At 42.7% G+C, this 17900-nt stretch overlaps 1 protein-coding gene across 11 annotated transcripts in view; it reads left to right on the top strand.

The window, feature by feature from the left end:
• The window catches only part of LMNTD1 (lamin tail domain containing 1), a 237975-nt gene that overhangs the window by 158293 nt on the left and 61782 nt on the right, over window positions 1–17900 (top strand). For all 11 annotated transcript variants that reach the window (XR_013843021.1, XR_013843022.1, XR_013843023.1 and 8 more), the window contains exon 10: window positions 3011–3099. Coding sequence is in view for 8 of the 11 variants with exons in the window: in XM_079993315.1 (XP_079849441.1) it covers window positions 3011–3099 (89 nt within the window). In the remaining 3 variants the exon portion in view is untranslated. The remainder of the gene's footprint in view (window positions 1–3010; window positions 3100–17900) is intronic.

The following is a 17900-nucleotide window of genomic DNA, read 5'->3' as shown; positions in this document are numbered from 1 at the left end:
AGCCACAATATGTTAATCCATGCTTCATTTCTAAGATATGGCAAAGGCTGTGCCATGTTTCTAGAAAAAGAGGCACCGGAACTCACCACAAATGCCTCCCTTGTTCTCTTACAATGGCAATGGTGCCCACCTGAGATGTGCTGGAACTGAGGTCCAGCAAGTTCCAGTTGGAAAAAAGACCTGGGTAAAGGTGTGGTATCCAGATATCTAGGAGAATTCACAAGATGCTTTTCCATTCCAGAATTCTCCCATAAGAAGACTTCCCTGGGCAGAAAACAATAGGAGTGTAGGTTGCCACTTCAACTCTTGTTTTCTCCAGTGCAGCTCAAGCAGATTTAAAGGAGCAGTCCAACATTTACATACAATGGTCTCTCGGTCTGGAACCTTGGCCTAGTTGTTAATTAAGCTGCAGTTCAGACCAGGGTCTGCTGTGCATGTGGGAAAGTGGTGAGGGCCTAGCCCATGGATAGGCAAACTAAGGCCCGGGGGCCGGATGCGGCCCAATCGCCTTCTCAATCCGACCCGCGGACGGTCCAGGAATCAGCATGTTTTTACATGAGTAGAATGTGCCCTTTTATTTAAAATGCACCTCTGGGTTATTTGTGGGGCATAGGAATTCGTTCTCCCCCCAAAAAATATATAGTCCGGTAGTCTGGCTCCCCACAAGGTCTGAGGGACAGGGGACCGGCCCCCTGCTGAAAAGGTCTGCTGACCCCTGGCCTAGGCCTATTGCATCTCTTGCCTGATTTCAGGGTGGAGCTACAGGTGTCAGCAGCAGATCTGGACTACTTTCAAATGTTTCCAGTGGGATTTTGGGTAGAAAGGCTGTGGGTGCAGAGGTTTTAATCTCTTCCTTTGCTCTCCCCCCCAACCCCCTAACCTCTGACCCAGACATTTTCCTCAACTAGTCCTGAGGACAGAATCAAACTCAGCTGAGGAGGAATCACCTGGGATGACAAGTTGTGGCAGAAAGCATCAGGTGGAGAGAGAGTTCAGCACTCCCTACCTGTTATAGTGAGAACTGGAAGAAACTACTTAAAATCTTGCCTCGGCTATTATGACTTCACAAGATAGCTTTAGGCAAACTACTCTCTCTCAGCATAATTGCATAATAATGCTGACCCATCCAGTGGCGGGCCTACATTTTGGGGGCTCTGAAGCTTGAACAGTCATGGGGGGCCCTTCGCAACCAGCAGCAAAGTCTGGTTACCTTCTTCAATGGGGCTGTTCCATGGTAGATCACCACACCTTTCTGTGCTACTTACTCTCAAACGCTGGGATTGTTAAAAAATATGCAACAAAAAAATAATAAATTTGAGTCACGCGACTCAAATTGGGTCTACTAGATCTAGAACCTTTAAGCAATTTGGACTAAAGTCTCCTCAGGGCCCCCTCTGGGATTAGGGACCCTGACACTTGATCCATTTCAGAGTAGATCGCCCCTGGACCCACTGTACAAATTTATTGTAATGTTTACTGTGATAATGTAGGTGCTGTAAAATGCTTTGAGTACTTAAATTTGCTATTTTGTATTTAACATTGCACCCCATTCTTTCCTACCGAGAGCTAATGTTGCCTAAAAGTGCTTAACTTAGTTTTGTTTTTAATCCACATTATGAGCTAATAACAAGGATGTTACAAAATTGTTTCACTGTGTATTGGAAGCTGGAGTGATTCTTTTTTCTGGCAAGTCTTCATAGAAACCCATAACAAAATGTATTTTTCCTTCTGTGGAGAACAAATAGACAAATACAATCATTATTCTTCTTTTATTTCAGTGCAAATAATTCACTATTGTTTGAAATCATTATGGCTATTAATGATCATTTGGCAGATCGGTGATTTTGAAATATGTGGCTATTAAGATACTGCATTTTCTCTGCATATATATTTACCAGCAGTTTTATAGCCACATTGTGTAACTTGGAGTCCAAGAAAACAATGATTAATGGCTTTATTTAAGAGAATTTGTCTGTTTAGTTTGTACTGAAACCTATGGACACCACAAAGCAGGTGCTAAGACTATATGTACAGATCATAGCTATTCAGAACTACGGAGACGGCAATCCATGGCACATTCACTTTTAAGCGTTAATTAAATTATTGCCAGTTGCATTTTTTTATCTCATTGATATTGAACTCCCCCAGTTCTTCTCCCAGCAAAGGTTATCTACCAAGGCAGTTTCTACACTAAAAAGTTTAAACCCAGGCCTGAACTGAGATAAGCAGCCTCTTCCAAGAGCACCTGGAATTGAATGGCAATCACTTGCTCAAGCCCTCTGTTTCAGAAATAGGGATGAGGGAGAAATTTGATTCTGTTCTTATTTAAAACCAGATTTATCAAATTTGCAGTTTCCAAAACAAAATAAGAACTGAAACACAGCCATCTTTCAAAATTCTCACTTATCCAAATTATGCGATGCAGTTCTCCAGCCAACCAGTGTTTACAAAAATACATATATTAGGGGGAAATGTGCATGAAATGAATATATTTGTGAAAATAATGTATAGAAATGCATTACATTAGGGTAAATTGCTTGCAAACCTGTCTACATTACTCAAAATTCATTCATCTAACAAAACAGGATTAGAAGATACTCTGGACACATCCATAGACCCAACTGTCACAACAGTGAGAGCCAGGTGGAAATGAAAATGAAAATGGTTATCTTCAGCCTATTGGGAAATAAATGTGCTTAAATATAGTTTCTGTTGCAGACTTGTTTGCTAAACATTAAAAGATTTATAACAGTCTTTAAAGGAACCAGAATAAAATTTTATTCTGTTTTAAAGATCAGAAATATACTTTTGAGGCATTAGGACCTTTGAATAGATGTACACATTAGTAACAAGTTTTAAATCCTAAGGAGTTGGAATTTTATTTAAAATATATATATTTAAAGATCTGCTATAATGTTAGTGAAAAGGCAGTATCTCCCTCCCCCCCCCCCCCATTTCTTTTTCTTTTAAAAGTAGTGCACATAAGTTTGCTTTTGTTTTCTCTCCACAGGCCTTCTCTGCCCAGGAAGTAGTCATAGCATAAAGCCAGCAGAAGACAGTAACAGGAAAAACAGAATAAGACCAACTCGTTCAGCAGGAGTAAGTAACCATGACATGTTTGATTGTTATTACAAATTTAGAGTGCATGGCAACAAAAAAGACAAAATCAGTTCACTGCCTCAAGGAGCTTACACAATATAAAAAGAGGGTGTGTAGATGAGGGAGGGAAGTGGAAAACAAGTAGCAAATCAGCAGAGAGGAGGAATGGGAAAGACAAAGGTAACAAGAGGTGAACAAATGCTTTTTCACTTACATACTTTGGATTGATTTCATTTGTCATGTGGAAGACTAAAAGTCATGAGCCTAAGGCTTTTTTATTGATAAAAATGAGTTTTTATTTGAGTTTAAAGAAAGAGAAATGCGGCAGCACGCAGGTGTTTTAAGAGTGAGTTCTGAGCATCAGAGAATGAATGGATGGAGCTGTTCAAGGGAGCAAGACATCTTTGGGGAGAGGAGGGCTGTGGAGCTAAAGGAGAAGATTTGAGAGGTATAAGGCTATGGAGACAGAAAAAATGGCATCTGCCACAGAGAGCTTTAAAGCTAAGGACAAGTATGTGTTGGATGCAAAGGGAGCTGGGAAGCTAGTGAAGGGCAGCATGCCAAGAAAGGACAGGGTCCGAATGAGAAGAGCAGTGAGCAAGTTTTGAGTGAAGGCAAAATGGTGCAGCAAGTCTCTGATTCAGTATACCTGTGTGTGGAGAAACATCATCTCACTTTTTAATCATCAAGCAGATCTTTTCCTGCAACATAAACTCAAACACAGCATCTCTCAACCGGGGGCCAAATTACCCCTTGGGGGCCCCAGGATATTCCAAGGGGGGCACAGGTGATAATCGTGTAAATGGGGGGGGGGAGCGCATAGCATGAGACATGGGGCCACAGAGGGAAGTGAGAAGTGAAGGAAACAGAAGTCACTGAGAAAATAAAACAGAAAAGAAATGAAGAAAATAAAAAACAGAGAAGCAAAGTGAACAGAGAAGTGACGGTGCTTCCCAGTGGATGGAGCACCACGCACACTCTGTGTCAGCGTTGCTTCCGCTTCCTTCTCCCTCCCACTTCCGCACTCCTCCGCTGCGTGCACCAAGCATCTCATTTGTCACGGGCAAGTCCATGGGTGCAGTTAGCCCTCACAGCAAGGTGCATGATGTGGTTATCTCTCACAGCAATAGAACTTGATATAAAAAAGCTTGTTTCTGGTCATCAAGCACAAGGGTCACATTGATCGAGAAGTACTTAAAGTATAATTTTTTATGTAACTGTCTTTTGTATAAATTATAAAAATTACCGGTATGAATTAAATTGTTCTATTTAGGTGGCACTGTGGGTTAAAGCCTCAGCGCCTAGGGCTTGCCAATCGAAAGGTCGGCGGTTCGAATCCCTGCGGCGGGGTGCGCTCCCGCTGCTCGGTCCCAGCGCCTGCCAACCTAGCAGTTCGAAAGCACACCAGTGCAAGTAGATAAATAGGGACCGCTTACCAGCGGGAAGGTAAACGGCGTTTCCGTGTGCGGCTCTGGCTCGCCAGAGCAGCGATGTCACGCTGGCCACGTGACCCGGAAGTGTCTCCGGACAGCGCTGGCCCCTGGCCTCTTAAGTGAGATGGGCGCACAACCCCAGAGTCTGTCAAGACTGGCCCGTACGGGCAGGGGTACCTTTACCTTTACCTTTACCTATTTACAAAAAAAAACCCCCACATTTAAATATCTACCCTTCTACCAGTAGGACAGGGGGTGACAGGAAGAAAACATGTTTGGAAGGGGAAAGTCAGAAATAGGTTGAGAACTGCTCTAAAGAAACTCTGAATTTATAGCCAACCCCAGTTGCGTAGTCTCTATGCAATTCCACAAAGTGGAAAGGCATGCCTGTGTACCAGACCATCTGATGCATCTAACAAAGTGAGCCTATTCCTACAAAAGCTTATCCCACAAAAGCTGTGTTAGTCTTTAAGGAGCTAACATAATAATAATGGATTACAAACCAATGGGATTCCTTAGAAATATTTGATGTAGCTGGCAATGGGCACATTCACACATCTAGCATTTCAGGGTTCAGTTGCCCTGTTCAGCACTATGGACCCCATAGTCCAGATGTGTTCCTGTGCTGGTACGCTCTGCTTTCCATGCCTGATAGTGAGTGGCTGGCAGCAGCTGTGCAGTCTACATCTCTGGTTTCCTGTGGGTATTTGGTTGGGGCACATGGTGCTTAGAGCAGTAAGGGTGGGGTTATCTAATCTTCACAACAGCCTTACCTGAGAGATCATGGCTGGTCTAAGGATGCTGTGTCCAGAAAACACACTACATCACACTGGCTTTTCATAGTACAGTCCTCATTTTTTAGTTTTGTGTTGAACTAGGAGTGCAATTATTCTTAGTGTTTAAGGTAGGCATTAAATCTTAACAAATATTAGCTTAGATGCATGAAATATCTTGTATAATTGATCTATATGTATGTATATTACATAAAACATTTTTGGAAGATGTCCTTCCTGCCTTCTTTCTTGACACACCACAATAAGCCAGAAAGTCTCCAATTAGCCATTGTTTCCTGTTTTACATGAACTGGGAAACTATAGATGCCAGGTTCCAAACAGGCTAGTAACTTAAATCAGTTTTAAAATATGGTTTAAGATCCTGGCTTGTTCTGAACCTGGTAACAATAGTTTCCCAGTTCAAACCAAATGGGAAACTATGGCCATTTGGGGATTTCCTGACTTACTATAGTCTAGGGATCCTGCAGGATGCAGGATATCAGCCTATTAAGCTGACATAATTGTCCAAACTGGGCCATAGTGTAAGTGTGTGTGTGCTTCAGAGTTTTAATGTGTGAGGCATTTAATGTGTTTGAGGTATGGCCCTCAGCAACTGGCAGGCCAACTATGGTCTAGTAAGGCTGGCCCTGTAGACCAAAGAAAAGTCCACTCAGCCTAACATGCTGCAACAGATTCATAACACTCAAGCTACACTAGATGATGAATTTATTTATATGCCGCCCATCTGACTGGGTTACTCTAGCCACTCTGGGTGGCTTCTAACAAATTAAAACACAGTAAGACATCAAACATTTAAACCTTCCCTATACAGGGCTGCCTTCAGATGTCTTCTAAAGGTTGCATAGTTACTTACCTCCTTGACATCTGATGGGAGGATGTTCCACAGGGAGGGCATGACTACTGAGAAGGCCCTCTGCCTGGTTCACTGTAGCTTCACTTCTCTCAGTGAGAAAACCAGCAGAAGGCCCTCGGAGGTGTACCTCAGTGTCCAGGAATGGAAATGCTCCTTCAGGTATACAGGGCCGAGGCTGTTTAGGGCTTTAAGGGTCAGCACCAGTACTTTGAATTGTGCTTGGAAAGGTACTGGGAGCCAGTAAAGATCCTTTAGCACCAGTGTTATATGGTCCAACAGCTGCTCCCAGTCACCAGTCTAGCTGCTGCATTCTGGATTGGTTGTAGTTTCTGAGTCAATTTCAAAGGTAGCCCCAAATAGAGTACGTTGCAGTAGTCCAAGCGGAAGATAACCAGAGCATGTACCACTCTGACAAGGCAGTGCGCAGGCAGGTAGAGTCTCAATTGGTGTACCAGATGGAGCTGGTAGACAGCTGCCCTGGACACAGGATTAACCTGTTGTTCCATGGACAACTGTGAGTCCAAAATGACTCCCAGGCTGTGCATGCACCTGGTCATTCAGGAGCATAGTTGCCCCATTCAAGACCAGGGAGTTCCCCATAACTGCCTACCCCATCCCTCAGAAACACGAAGTCCTGAGCGGCCACTTGTAGGGGTGTGTCAGCATGGATGTTAAAATCCCCTAGGACCACCCAACTAGGTGTCTCCAGGAGAACATCCTTCACAATCTGAAGCAGCTCAGGCAGGAAGCAGAGATGCCGGTACATCAATAGGAATCCTGTACTGCCCTTATTGTCCAACTTCCAGAACATGCACTCAGAAAACTGGGTCTCCTCAGTAGGTTGCCTGGTGCAAACTAATGACTTCCTAAAAATCACTGCATCCCCTTCCCCACATGACCTGGGTTGCTGTGTGTAAGAGAAACCTGGCGGACAAGCAATGGCAAGAACATGTCATGTCCAACCAGGTCTCTGTTACACATGCCAGGTCAAGTCCTCCATCCATGATCAATTCATGGATGGCAGTGGTCTTATGAATCATTGTCCTGGCATTGCACAGCAGCACCTTAAGGTCATGTGGGACACCCTTGTTGATACCTGTATCCTTCTGGTCAGGGCAGACCCAGAGGCAGGCATAGTTTTCAGACAGTGACTAAACTTGCCTCCTCAGTAATGACGTAGTCTACTCTAGTCCTAGCATAACTCCTCCTCCTGTCTGTGATCACTGGGATCACGTGCTTGAAATCTAGCTATAGAAGCATAGGATTTGAGGGCAGCAAGAAAAGAATCAACAATACGTATGCAATTCCCAGAGGTTGGATGGAGGGGGACTATTAATTGGGGAAAGGCCCCATTGCAATAGTCAGCTATAGATTGCCACACCATCTGCTATATTGGTTGACAATAGCGTATAACCTTAGTATGCTGAGATGCTAGAGAGTACTTCTGGGGCCATAAATCTCATTAAGATTCTGTCAGTGATGAGATTATCTAGAGGGTACTTATCATTTTACTTAAGCCAAACAGCTTAATTTTTGCATAGATTTTCCTCTTAGAGGACTTAATGAGACTTGTGTAGACAGTGGCATGTATTTCAGAATTGAAATAGAGGAGTCGCTGAAGTATTAGATGCACCTTTCTTCTTAGCTGAATTTTTCTCTTCCTCAGTCCCGTATTTTTATTTATAGACATATGAATTCCTTGTATGTTATCTTTGCTGCTACTGATGACATTCTTGGCATTGTAGTGCAGTTAGTATGATGGAGCTTGCATATTTTTAAAAAATTCCATGCTGCTTAGTGGTATGTTTGGTGTGTGTGGCACCTTAATGCTTTTGGACAGAAATACCTTCAGGTGGTAAATATGTTCATATATTTACATACTGAGGCCTATTTATAATGTGTGCGTTTGCCTTTACATCATAGTAGTGAATCTGGGGCATCATTTTACTTCTTGAGTATCACATCTTTGGTGTTATAAATATTAACTTGCTGGTCCACATGATGACAGAAGAAAAGTTCAGAATGTAACAGTTAGAGGGTTGCCATATTTTAAAAAATGAAAATCCAGACACAAAAGTTTTTTCTTTCAGTTGAACTTTTTTGAACTTTTTCGGCAAAATCACAAAAAATATGTTTTTGAGCTTTTTAAAAAATTACACCCACCAAAAACAGCACTGCCAACATGGGTTGCTATTCGACTGGATTTTCCCGGACATTTTGGCCGCTTTCCTCCTGGACACTGCTTCCTGCAGCAGTATTCTGTGTATGTCTGGATGTATAGCAACCCTAAACAGATAGGAAATTCAGGAAGAAGTTTGGGTGGGGTGGCAGAGAATAATACTTTACACCACAGCCAAGCTGTGCTGAGGTCTGGTTCGGTAGTCAGTCTGATTGTTGATCACTGATAGAACGGCAGATTGTACATAATAAGTTGGGAGAGCAGCTGTGGGTATCAAGCATAGAGAGATGGAGTACTGTGAACTATAACGTATGCCTCAAATAAGGAGAGAATGAGATTAGATTGGATCAGAGAAGTTTTGGCCCATTTCTGCAGTCAGCTCTGGCATGGTGCATGGGCTGTGAGCTGCGAGCGCTTCAAGCGGTGCTGGCCATGTGATAACTGCTGGTACATGCAGAATTCAGCACACATTGAGTTTTGGTATGGGCCTGTAAACTGCTGAAGTCTAGCTGGCAGCGCATTTCAAAAACCCAATGGATGCATTTTTTCCTGTGTTCTAAAGACCATCACACAACTTCTTTTTCTTATGGCATTAGCCCATTTAGTTCAAGCTAATGGTGGCTATCCCAATAGAACAGGACAAGCAAGTTCAGTTTGATTTATTACGGCCATTGGCCCATATCGAAAACAATACATCAAAATTTATCCATAAACAATACAATTTAAACAGTTAAAATCCAAGTTAAAACACCCATATAAAACCAATTTTACTTCAATTAAGTAAACACTATACACAATAAGCTCCCTCTATGTAAACCGAAATTCAAATCCCTCGGATTTTGGGAGATATGCGTCTTAGTTCTGGCACTTATTGATGGTTCTTAAGTTTAGCTAAGCTGTCAGAGTCATACAGTGATCATTTCTCCTCTTTTGAAATAAGACATTAATCAGGTATCTAGCGACTGCAAGGGATCTACTTGTGTCTTCGTCGTTTAATAAGTATATTATTTGGGCTTCCTGAGGTCTGTCAGCAATTCTCGATAAATATGGGGCCAGAAACTTGGACCGTAAAGCCAAATGTAATGGACAACAGAAGATTATATGATATAACGATTCTATAGATCCACTTTTACAGTCACAGAGGAGTGAGATCTGTCCGTTGGAGAGTCTGTTACCCAACACATTTGATGGGAAAACATTGAATCTAGCCTTTATAAAGGCGTACCTGTGCATCACCACAGATAAGGTAGTTAAATAAGATGGAAGTTTCGTTGGAGGTGTTAAGCCAAGGTTTATTGGCGAACAGGTGCCACCACCTGTCGCAATATTAAATTGTAAATCCATCTCCTCTAATTTGTGAGTTATAATTCTCTTGGCAGAGATTAAATCCAATTCTAGTAGTTCAGATGGAGATAATCCTAAGGACACAAGTTTCCCATGTATTATTTTTGCCCAAGGGCTAGGGAAGTCATCTCTCCAGAGACACTGTATCAAGTGGAGATTTGGAAGTTTATGCCATAATGCCAACCAGTAGCAGAGGATGCATTTCCATAATGTGGTTTCAAGAGATGTAACATTTAGTTCGAGTTGTATAGCAGTATTGCTTACACACCTGGGTAATTTTAGCAACCTTCTTAGAAGCTGGTTTTGGATTACCTCCAATTGGGTTAGATTAACAAAAGACTCCCATATTGGAATTGCATATGCTATTGTTGCAGTCACCTTTGCCTTGAAAACTTTTAACACTGATGGAATATGGAAAGCCCCATCTGAAAAGAAAAAACGCAGTAGCGCAAAGGAAAGGGCTTTAGCTCTATTTAATACATATGCAAGATGGACCTTCCAGCCCATGTTGTGTTGGAGAAGGACTCCCAAGTATTGAAATTTAAAGACTTGGTCAATGGCTTTTCCGTCTATTCTCCAATTATAGGTTTTTCGACTCTTAGTGAAAATTAGGACTTTGGACTTGGCATGATTAATTGTAAGAAAATTTGATTTGCAGTAAACATCGAAAATTTTTAATGCCCTCCTAAGGCCAACTCTTGAAAGAGATAGGATCACTGCGTCGTCTGCATAGAGTAGAAGGGGGCAACGATATTGGGCAAGACGGGGGGCGTGGATCGTTTCTTGAGAATCTATCAGAGGCGCCCTCATATCACTTATAAATAGATTAAAAAGGGTCGGCGCAAGGATACATCCTTGACGAACACCTCTATTGATGGTTACTGAATTTGAGAGGTCGCCGGCCGGAGTGATTCTCACCCTGGCGGCCGAGCTGTCATGCAATTTAGTTATTAGCCACAAAAGTCTTTTGTCTATTCCCCATCGTGCTAATTTTCCCCAAAGTAATCCTCTGGGGATGCTATCAAAAGCGGCCTTTAAATCAATAAAGGCCGCACAAAGTTGGCCTCTATTTGGGGCGGAATATTTCCGGGCAAGGTGGTATAAAACTAAGACATGATCAACCGCTGACTGATTCGGTCTAAAACCAGCCTGTTCAGGCCCAATCAGGTTGTTCTCTTCGGCCCACTTAGTAAGCTTAGTTAACAAGAACCGTGCATATATTTTCCCAATTATTGACAATAAACTAATATTCCTGTAATTTCCCGGGTCATCTGTCAAGCCCTTTTTATGAATTGGAATAATAATCGCATCCTTCCATATTCTTGGAACCTTCCCACTGTTGTTTACGGCATCAAAAGTAACGGCCAGGATTTTCGCCCACCAGTCTGCATGAAGTTTTATAGCTTCCGCCGGGACTAGGTCAGGACCGGGGGGACAGGACAAGCAAATGGGCTCAACATTTTTATGGTCTGCTTAAATATAGTATTTGCCATCTTCTTCAGTGTAAAAACGGACACCATCTGCTCTGATCTCTCCTCTTCCTTTTCTTTGCCTAGTTTTCTCTGCTTCTTCCGCCTCAACCCTTTCTTCTTCTTCTTTTTTAAATAATATTTATTGAAGTTTACAAAAATATAAAAGAGAAAAAGAAAAAAGGAACAAAAAATAGAAAATACACACAAAAAGAAGTAAAAATAATATAAAAACAGTTTAAGGGAAAAAAACACGTCATCCTTTCCATATCTTAACTTTCCTTTACTTGTTTCCCTGACCTCCTCACACCTCCCTTTTTTGTATTCTAGTTCAATTAGTAATCTCAGCAAATCCTTTCCATTTTTTCTTTTATCTTGATAATTCATCTAAATATATTATAACTTTGCATTTTCACCTAATAACACTCAATTTTCAATTAAATAATTTATCTTTAAAAACCTAACCTGTTAATTAAGTCTGCAAATCCTTCCATCTTTCACTACTATATTCTGTCATTCAATTTACCTTAATTTATTTTAACCTTATCTTACCATAAAATACCTTAAAACTTAAGACTTAATACTTATTTGTACATAATTATTTCTACTAAAGCCAAATAGTTTCCTTCCAATGTTTTTCCTAATATTCATTAATTTTACAGTAATTTCCAAAATAAAACTTTAAAGATTTTCTTCCAATCTTCATCCAGCATCTCTTTTTCCTGGTCTCGGGTTATGTCAGTCCTTATTGTCCTTTTCTTCTGGTCCATCTACCTGGTAATCTTATGTCCGAAGCTCTTAAGTCTCTTCCATGTCCCTTCTGCAGATCTTCTTCTTGTTTATATTTGCACTTTACCTTCTCTTTTGTTGATCTCTTTCTTAGTTTCTTTCCTTCCTCATTGAAGAGTAGATCTCGGGGATGTTCCAACTCGAAAGTGTCTCCATCTTTCAAGAAATCAGCCCATTCCTCATAGTTCCATTCCCCACAGTCAACAGCGTAGTCCAGAGGGTATTTAAAGACATGCTTCAAGGACCCTCCAAACTTAAGGGCCCCCACAACTCCAGATCCCCTCTGGCCCGCTCCAGGTTCAACCTTCAACAACAACAGCTTATGCTCCTGTGGGGCCTCAGGCTTCTCCATTTGTATTGCTTGAAGTTCAACAACAACTTCCTCCCCTGTCTTCTGCATTTGCACTTGCTCCATCAAATCAGGTTCTTGAGTTGGCTCCTGAGTAATTCCTGTATAAATATTCACTGTTTAACCAAAATTTTTAACTGCAACAGTCATCAAATCCATCTTCTCATGCAACTGTTCTAACAGGGCGCTCATCTTGCAAAGAGCAAGCACCAAAGTTTCTTCCAGACACATTTTTGTTCAAGGTCACAGTCTGTTCCCAGGATCCTAATCACCACAGCTGGAAAAACCCCAGATCGACTCCAGCAACAATTTAACAAACTCCCTCTAGAGGAGGCAGTTTCTATTTGTATCCATCTTAAAAGCAAATCCAACAAAAGAAAGTTACTTTCACTTTTCAGATTTTTAATTCCTTTTAAATGCAAAGGGCAACATTGCAGATAACTTGTATCTCTTCTTTAGCTGTTTGTCAAAAAATGTTTCTTTCACGGTCAATGAACTTCACCAAAAGTCTTGGTCTCTGACACCCCGTTCCCAGGTTTGAGACGGTGGAAATTTATCTTTCTTTACTCTCTCTCCTGCAGGTATAAACAGTCAAATTCCCCCTCTTTACTCCTGCTTCAAAGAGGGGTTTGGATGGTTAAAACAGGAGAAATTTTAGATCCTTATAAACAGCTTTTCAGACTTTAGCTTGCACAATTTTTGCTTCGGATTATTTACAAAAACGGAAGGCGGACTGCCTGTTTAGAGCCTTCCCGCTTGAGTGCCAAATTAAAATGTTTCTTAGTCCAATTTTCCGTTCTACTCACGGGTACTTGTTTTAGAGTCCAATTGTCCACAGGAAAAAGTCAGCGCTCTCCGGCAACGGCTGTGCGGCTTCACTCCGTAAAAATAGCGGTCGATTCAAGACACCGCGCCACTCACCCCCACGTCGCTTCGGACCCCCAAAAAAGGGGTTTCCTTGCATGTAGGGGGGCGCTCCTGGTGTCAGCCGAATCCCACGTTCCCAGGCTTCCTCCGCCTGGGATTTTTAAGGGGTCTCCGCCTTCGCCGCGGCGGCAAGACCCGATTTTCGCGGAGCGGGTTCCTCTGGATCAGAGGAATTCTGCCGTTGCCGATGGCGCTAACCCGGAAGTCTCCCTTTCTTCTTCCACTGCTGTCTCATTTGATGGGTTGACAACCCTGCTGCTCTCACCTACAGCCCTCTCCATGGAATGGTCTCACTATAGAGACTTGCCTGGAACCTGCTTTAATGTCTTTCTAGCACCAGGAAAATTCCTTTTCCCCCCTCTCCTCCCAGGCCTTTTAATACAATTAAACAAAAAAATAATGTATTTATTTCCTAAGCTGTATGTATCACTTGATTGTAGAAAACCTCGAAGTGGTTTACAAACAGAATAAAACAGTAAGATTATTAATAAAAAATTAAAAAAAAAATGTAAACCAGTGTTATAAGCATTCTAAGGTCTTAAATATAAATAAAATATTCATAAATGTACAAGGCAAACATATAAGTAAATAAACCACGTGTCTGAAATAGTATAGGAGAGCTATCCTGAAGCTATTTTGACTCTCCCAAATTCACCTCAAATATTTCTCTGCAAGGAGAAATGAAATGGGAAAGTCTCCCCATTGTCTTTTGCTTACAAATCCTGTCTTAATGGCGTATTTGTGTATGAATAGGGTGAGCCTGTGACCTGGATTCGGGAACTAAACTATTAACCATCACAAACCTACCTGACCATTATTAGGTATCCTGGCAAAAAGGATTTCCGCTGTAGACCGCCTTCTTCTGTGATGTATATATGATGTTTTGGGGGGTGGTCTTGGGCTACAGGGTGGGCAACTTCAAAAGTCTATATAAGGCCTTGCGCACCATTGTTCTGGGTTCTCTCCTCCCTCCTGCATGTGGTGAGTGAGGTCCCTGTTGCAACAGTTTAATAAAGATCAGACTTAGCCACTTTGCTTCTCAATATATTCTGGTTGGCCTCTGTTATTTTCTCATACCAATAGGGGACCCACTTAAGGACTCTATACAGTGGTGCCCCGCAAGACGAACGCCTCGGAAGACGAAAAACTCGCTAGACAAAGGAGTTTTTCGTTTTCTTAGCCGCTTCGCAAGACGCATCTCCCTATGGGCTTGCTTCGCAAAACGAAGCTTGCCCTGCAAGCTCCAGGGATAGCGGGGAAGCGCAGCGCGTCTTCCCCGCTGTCCCCGGACCTCTTTTGAAGCAAGGGGCAGAGGGGAGAAGATCGCTTCTCCCCGTTGCCAGCCCCGCAATCTCCGGGGACAGAGGGGAAGGCGCGCGCGCCTTCCCCTCTCTCCCCGGACCCCTTTTGAACCAAGGGGCGGCAACGGGGAGAAGCGATTCTCCCCGCTGCCCCTTCCCTTGCTTTAAAACAGGTCCGGGGACAGAGGGGAAGGCGCGCGGCGCTTCCCCTCTGTCCCCGGATGGTCTCCATAGGAACGCATTGATTGATTTTCAATGCATTCTTATGGGAAACCGTGCTTCGCAAGACGAAAAACTCGCAAGAAGAAAAAACTTGCAGAACGAATTAATTTCGTCTTGCGAGGCACCACTGTATGGGCTCTTGAATATCCCATAAGGGAAAAGGGACAGTTTTTTTTCTTATAACAGTTTGGTGAGCCAGCCAGGAATTTCGCTTGACTGGATTCTGGGGGCGAGGAAGGACTGGTGATCCAGTGTGCACCAGGCGAATTGCCAGGAGGAATCACCAGTCCCCCAGCAATCCCCAGGGTCTGGAAATAACTGGAGTTCCAGTGGGGCTAACAAGAAGAAGCAATGCTCAATCAGGCCAGCCATAAACAACTACTTGTAAGATCCCAGGATCATCCGAAAACCAGCGCATGCAGAAGCGCTAGAGATCGTCCGGGGGGGGTGGGAGTAGGTGGGACTCTCTCTCTTTTCTGTTTTGAATGCTACTAAATAGAGAGTTTTAGATTAGAAGCCTGGTGTCGAGCTGAGTTATTCAAGACACCACGTCAACACAGACAAACCATTTTATGCTGTGTGTGAACTCTGCTATTATCCGGCCACTGAGGAGAGTGGCAGCGCGCAGAGTGGAAATGTGTGAGCGCCATTGAAGTTTGTTGGAGTGGCAATAAATCAAATTTATTGCAGGGCCGTTGCAGCATACTCAGTGGGTCAAAATTATACAACCCAACAAACTTTAACACTTTTGCCACTGACAGCTCAGTAGCAAGGAAAGCGAACGACTGGTCATGAGGGATCGTTAGGTCCGGAGGTTATTTTTTAGTATAAAGGTAACACCCACCTGTAGTCTAAGTCTAATACCAGGCACCTTAAAGAACCCTAGCATGGGCTCAAATTGTGAAAAGGGTTGACCAGTTAGGCTCGTGCCGGGAAGAAGGCCTGGGCAGCACTTTCTTCTCAACGGGACTCTGAAATAGCCTTCTGAAATAGCCCTCCTGTTAGAGATCTTTGTTTTCTCTAGAAGTGGATAAGTTTTGTACTTAAGGTTTTAAAATGTTAAGAAACGGTTTTCCTGTGCTTAAATTGGCCTTAAAGGTAACATTCAGCAGCTGCTTATCTTAAATGTGCAGTTTTAAAATTCAAGCTTGCTTCAAATTTTTGTGTGACGGAGCCATGTTTTGGGTTGATCAGATATTGAGGAAAGGGGAAGAGGTGAGATGTTTGTCTGAGTTCCAAAGTATAGATGCCACCACATTGAAAGAATAATTTCTTTCACATGTGGAATGGGTATTATGTGGCACCTGTAACTGGCCACAATTCTGTGCTCATATGATTTTCTTCCTTCCTATCTTCCAGTGTTTCAGTTACGGAAAGCTCTGTGTTCTCGTATTTCTTTCTCTGTGTTGGGTCCTGTGTCTCTCTGTTAGCAGCTTTCTGCTATTTTCCTCACTCCACGATATTCCTTGGTAACCTCATAAAATCCCATGACTTTCAGTTACCTGTGTCTACAGAGATGACCCCCAGCTCAGCCCCTTGACCCCTAAACTGCCCTCCTTCCCCTCCCATTCTACATATCCAACTTGCAGGCTAGTAAGTCTCACTGGATGCTTTGTCATTGTTTCAAACTCAGTATGCCTGAGACCAAACTTCTTAACTCCAAAGTTCTCCTCTCCTCATACATATTGGTTTCTCTGTCCTCTGTCTCCATATTCAGTCATTTTGCTTCTCCTTATACAGCACTGCACCCCCTACAAATAAACCTCTTCCTACCTGTACCTTCAGCAAAAACCTGGGTCCCTGTCCTGTCTTAATGACTGGAATCCTATCCATTCTGGGTCTTCCATAGACTCACCTTGGTCCTCTCATTTCTGTTCTGGACTCTGCTGCCAAAACCTTCACCTCTCATTGCTCTGATAAACTGACACCCATCTTAAATTCCTATACTGTATTCCTTTCTGCTCCCAGATCCAGCACATAGTATTTGTTATTTCCCTGCCACACCAAAGGTATCTCACTACTTTTATCCAAGCACATCCTTGCCTGTGATCATCACTTTCTCAGACCCCCTACCCTCAGCCATCCAAAGATCATCTGTTCCCTCAATAGGCTCTGCCTCACAGAGTTGTCACCTCCCTTGTTTCCTTCACACCCCTCCTCAAGACCCACCTTTTCTATGAAGCTTTTAACTCATGTATTTTTCACTAGTTTTCGTGCTTGATTGTAACTCAGCCTAAGTATGTGTAATGGAAACCATCATGTGTTCTTTTCCATTTACCCTTGCCTTTGCTTCCCTCCCATTCCTTTGTGCCAAATATTAGATTGTAAGCTCCTCGGGGCAGGAACTTGTCCTCTTGTACACTGTAAAGGGCCATGCCTACTGATACGTGTGTGTGTGAGAGAGAGAGAGGGGGGGAGGGAGGGAGGGAGGGGGAGAGAGAAACTGCTTCTGCTATTGTTCACATGGTTTAAAATGATGTGTGGAAGATACTGGTTCAAATCTTGGTGAAAAACCAATAAATCATGTGAATCAAATGGCTTCCATTTACCAGACAGTAGCCTCTCAACCAAATTTCCAGCAGACTGTGACTTATTGCAAGTTTGGAGCCCCTAGTATCCAAGAGTGGCTGGGGAAACCCAGCCAGATAGGCAGGGTATAATTATTATTATTATTATTATTATTATTATTATTATTATTATTATTATTATTTATTACTACCTAAAGAGCAATCAATGGGAGAGTCCATGAACAGTCAGATTCCTTGAGAATAACTTAAGGGTTAAGGGTTAATGGCAAGGATCAGCCTACTTGTGCATCTTCCAAGTGGCCACACCTCAGTAGATGACCCACTGGCAAGTGTCTACAAACCTGCTGGTGAGGAGGGAGCCACAGCAAGAGAGGAGGGAGGGCCGTGGAGATTTCTTGCCTAAGTGCCCTCACTGGTCGTGATTTTTACAACAGCTTGGTTACTGACAAGCATTGTTGCTCCTAGACTACCACCAGAAATATCTACAAAATTTTCTAATGTGGCTAAGTAGATTGGCACCCCCTGTTAAGAAGCAGAATTACTAGTTTACTTTGTAATCATGAAATAAACATCAGTTACACGAACAGAATTTGCAGATAATACCTGGAACAGT

Source organism: Podarcis cretensis (genome assembly GCF_951804945.1).
Source record: "Podarcis cretensis genome assembly, chromosome: 10".
NCBI lineage: Eukaryota > Metazoa > Chordata > Lepidosauria > Squamata > Lacertidae > Podarcis > Podarcis cretensis.
Note: the sequence above shows the minus strand (reverse complement) of the source record. Positions and strands in the feature narration are given on the sequence as shown.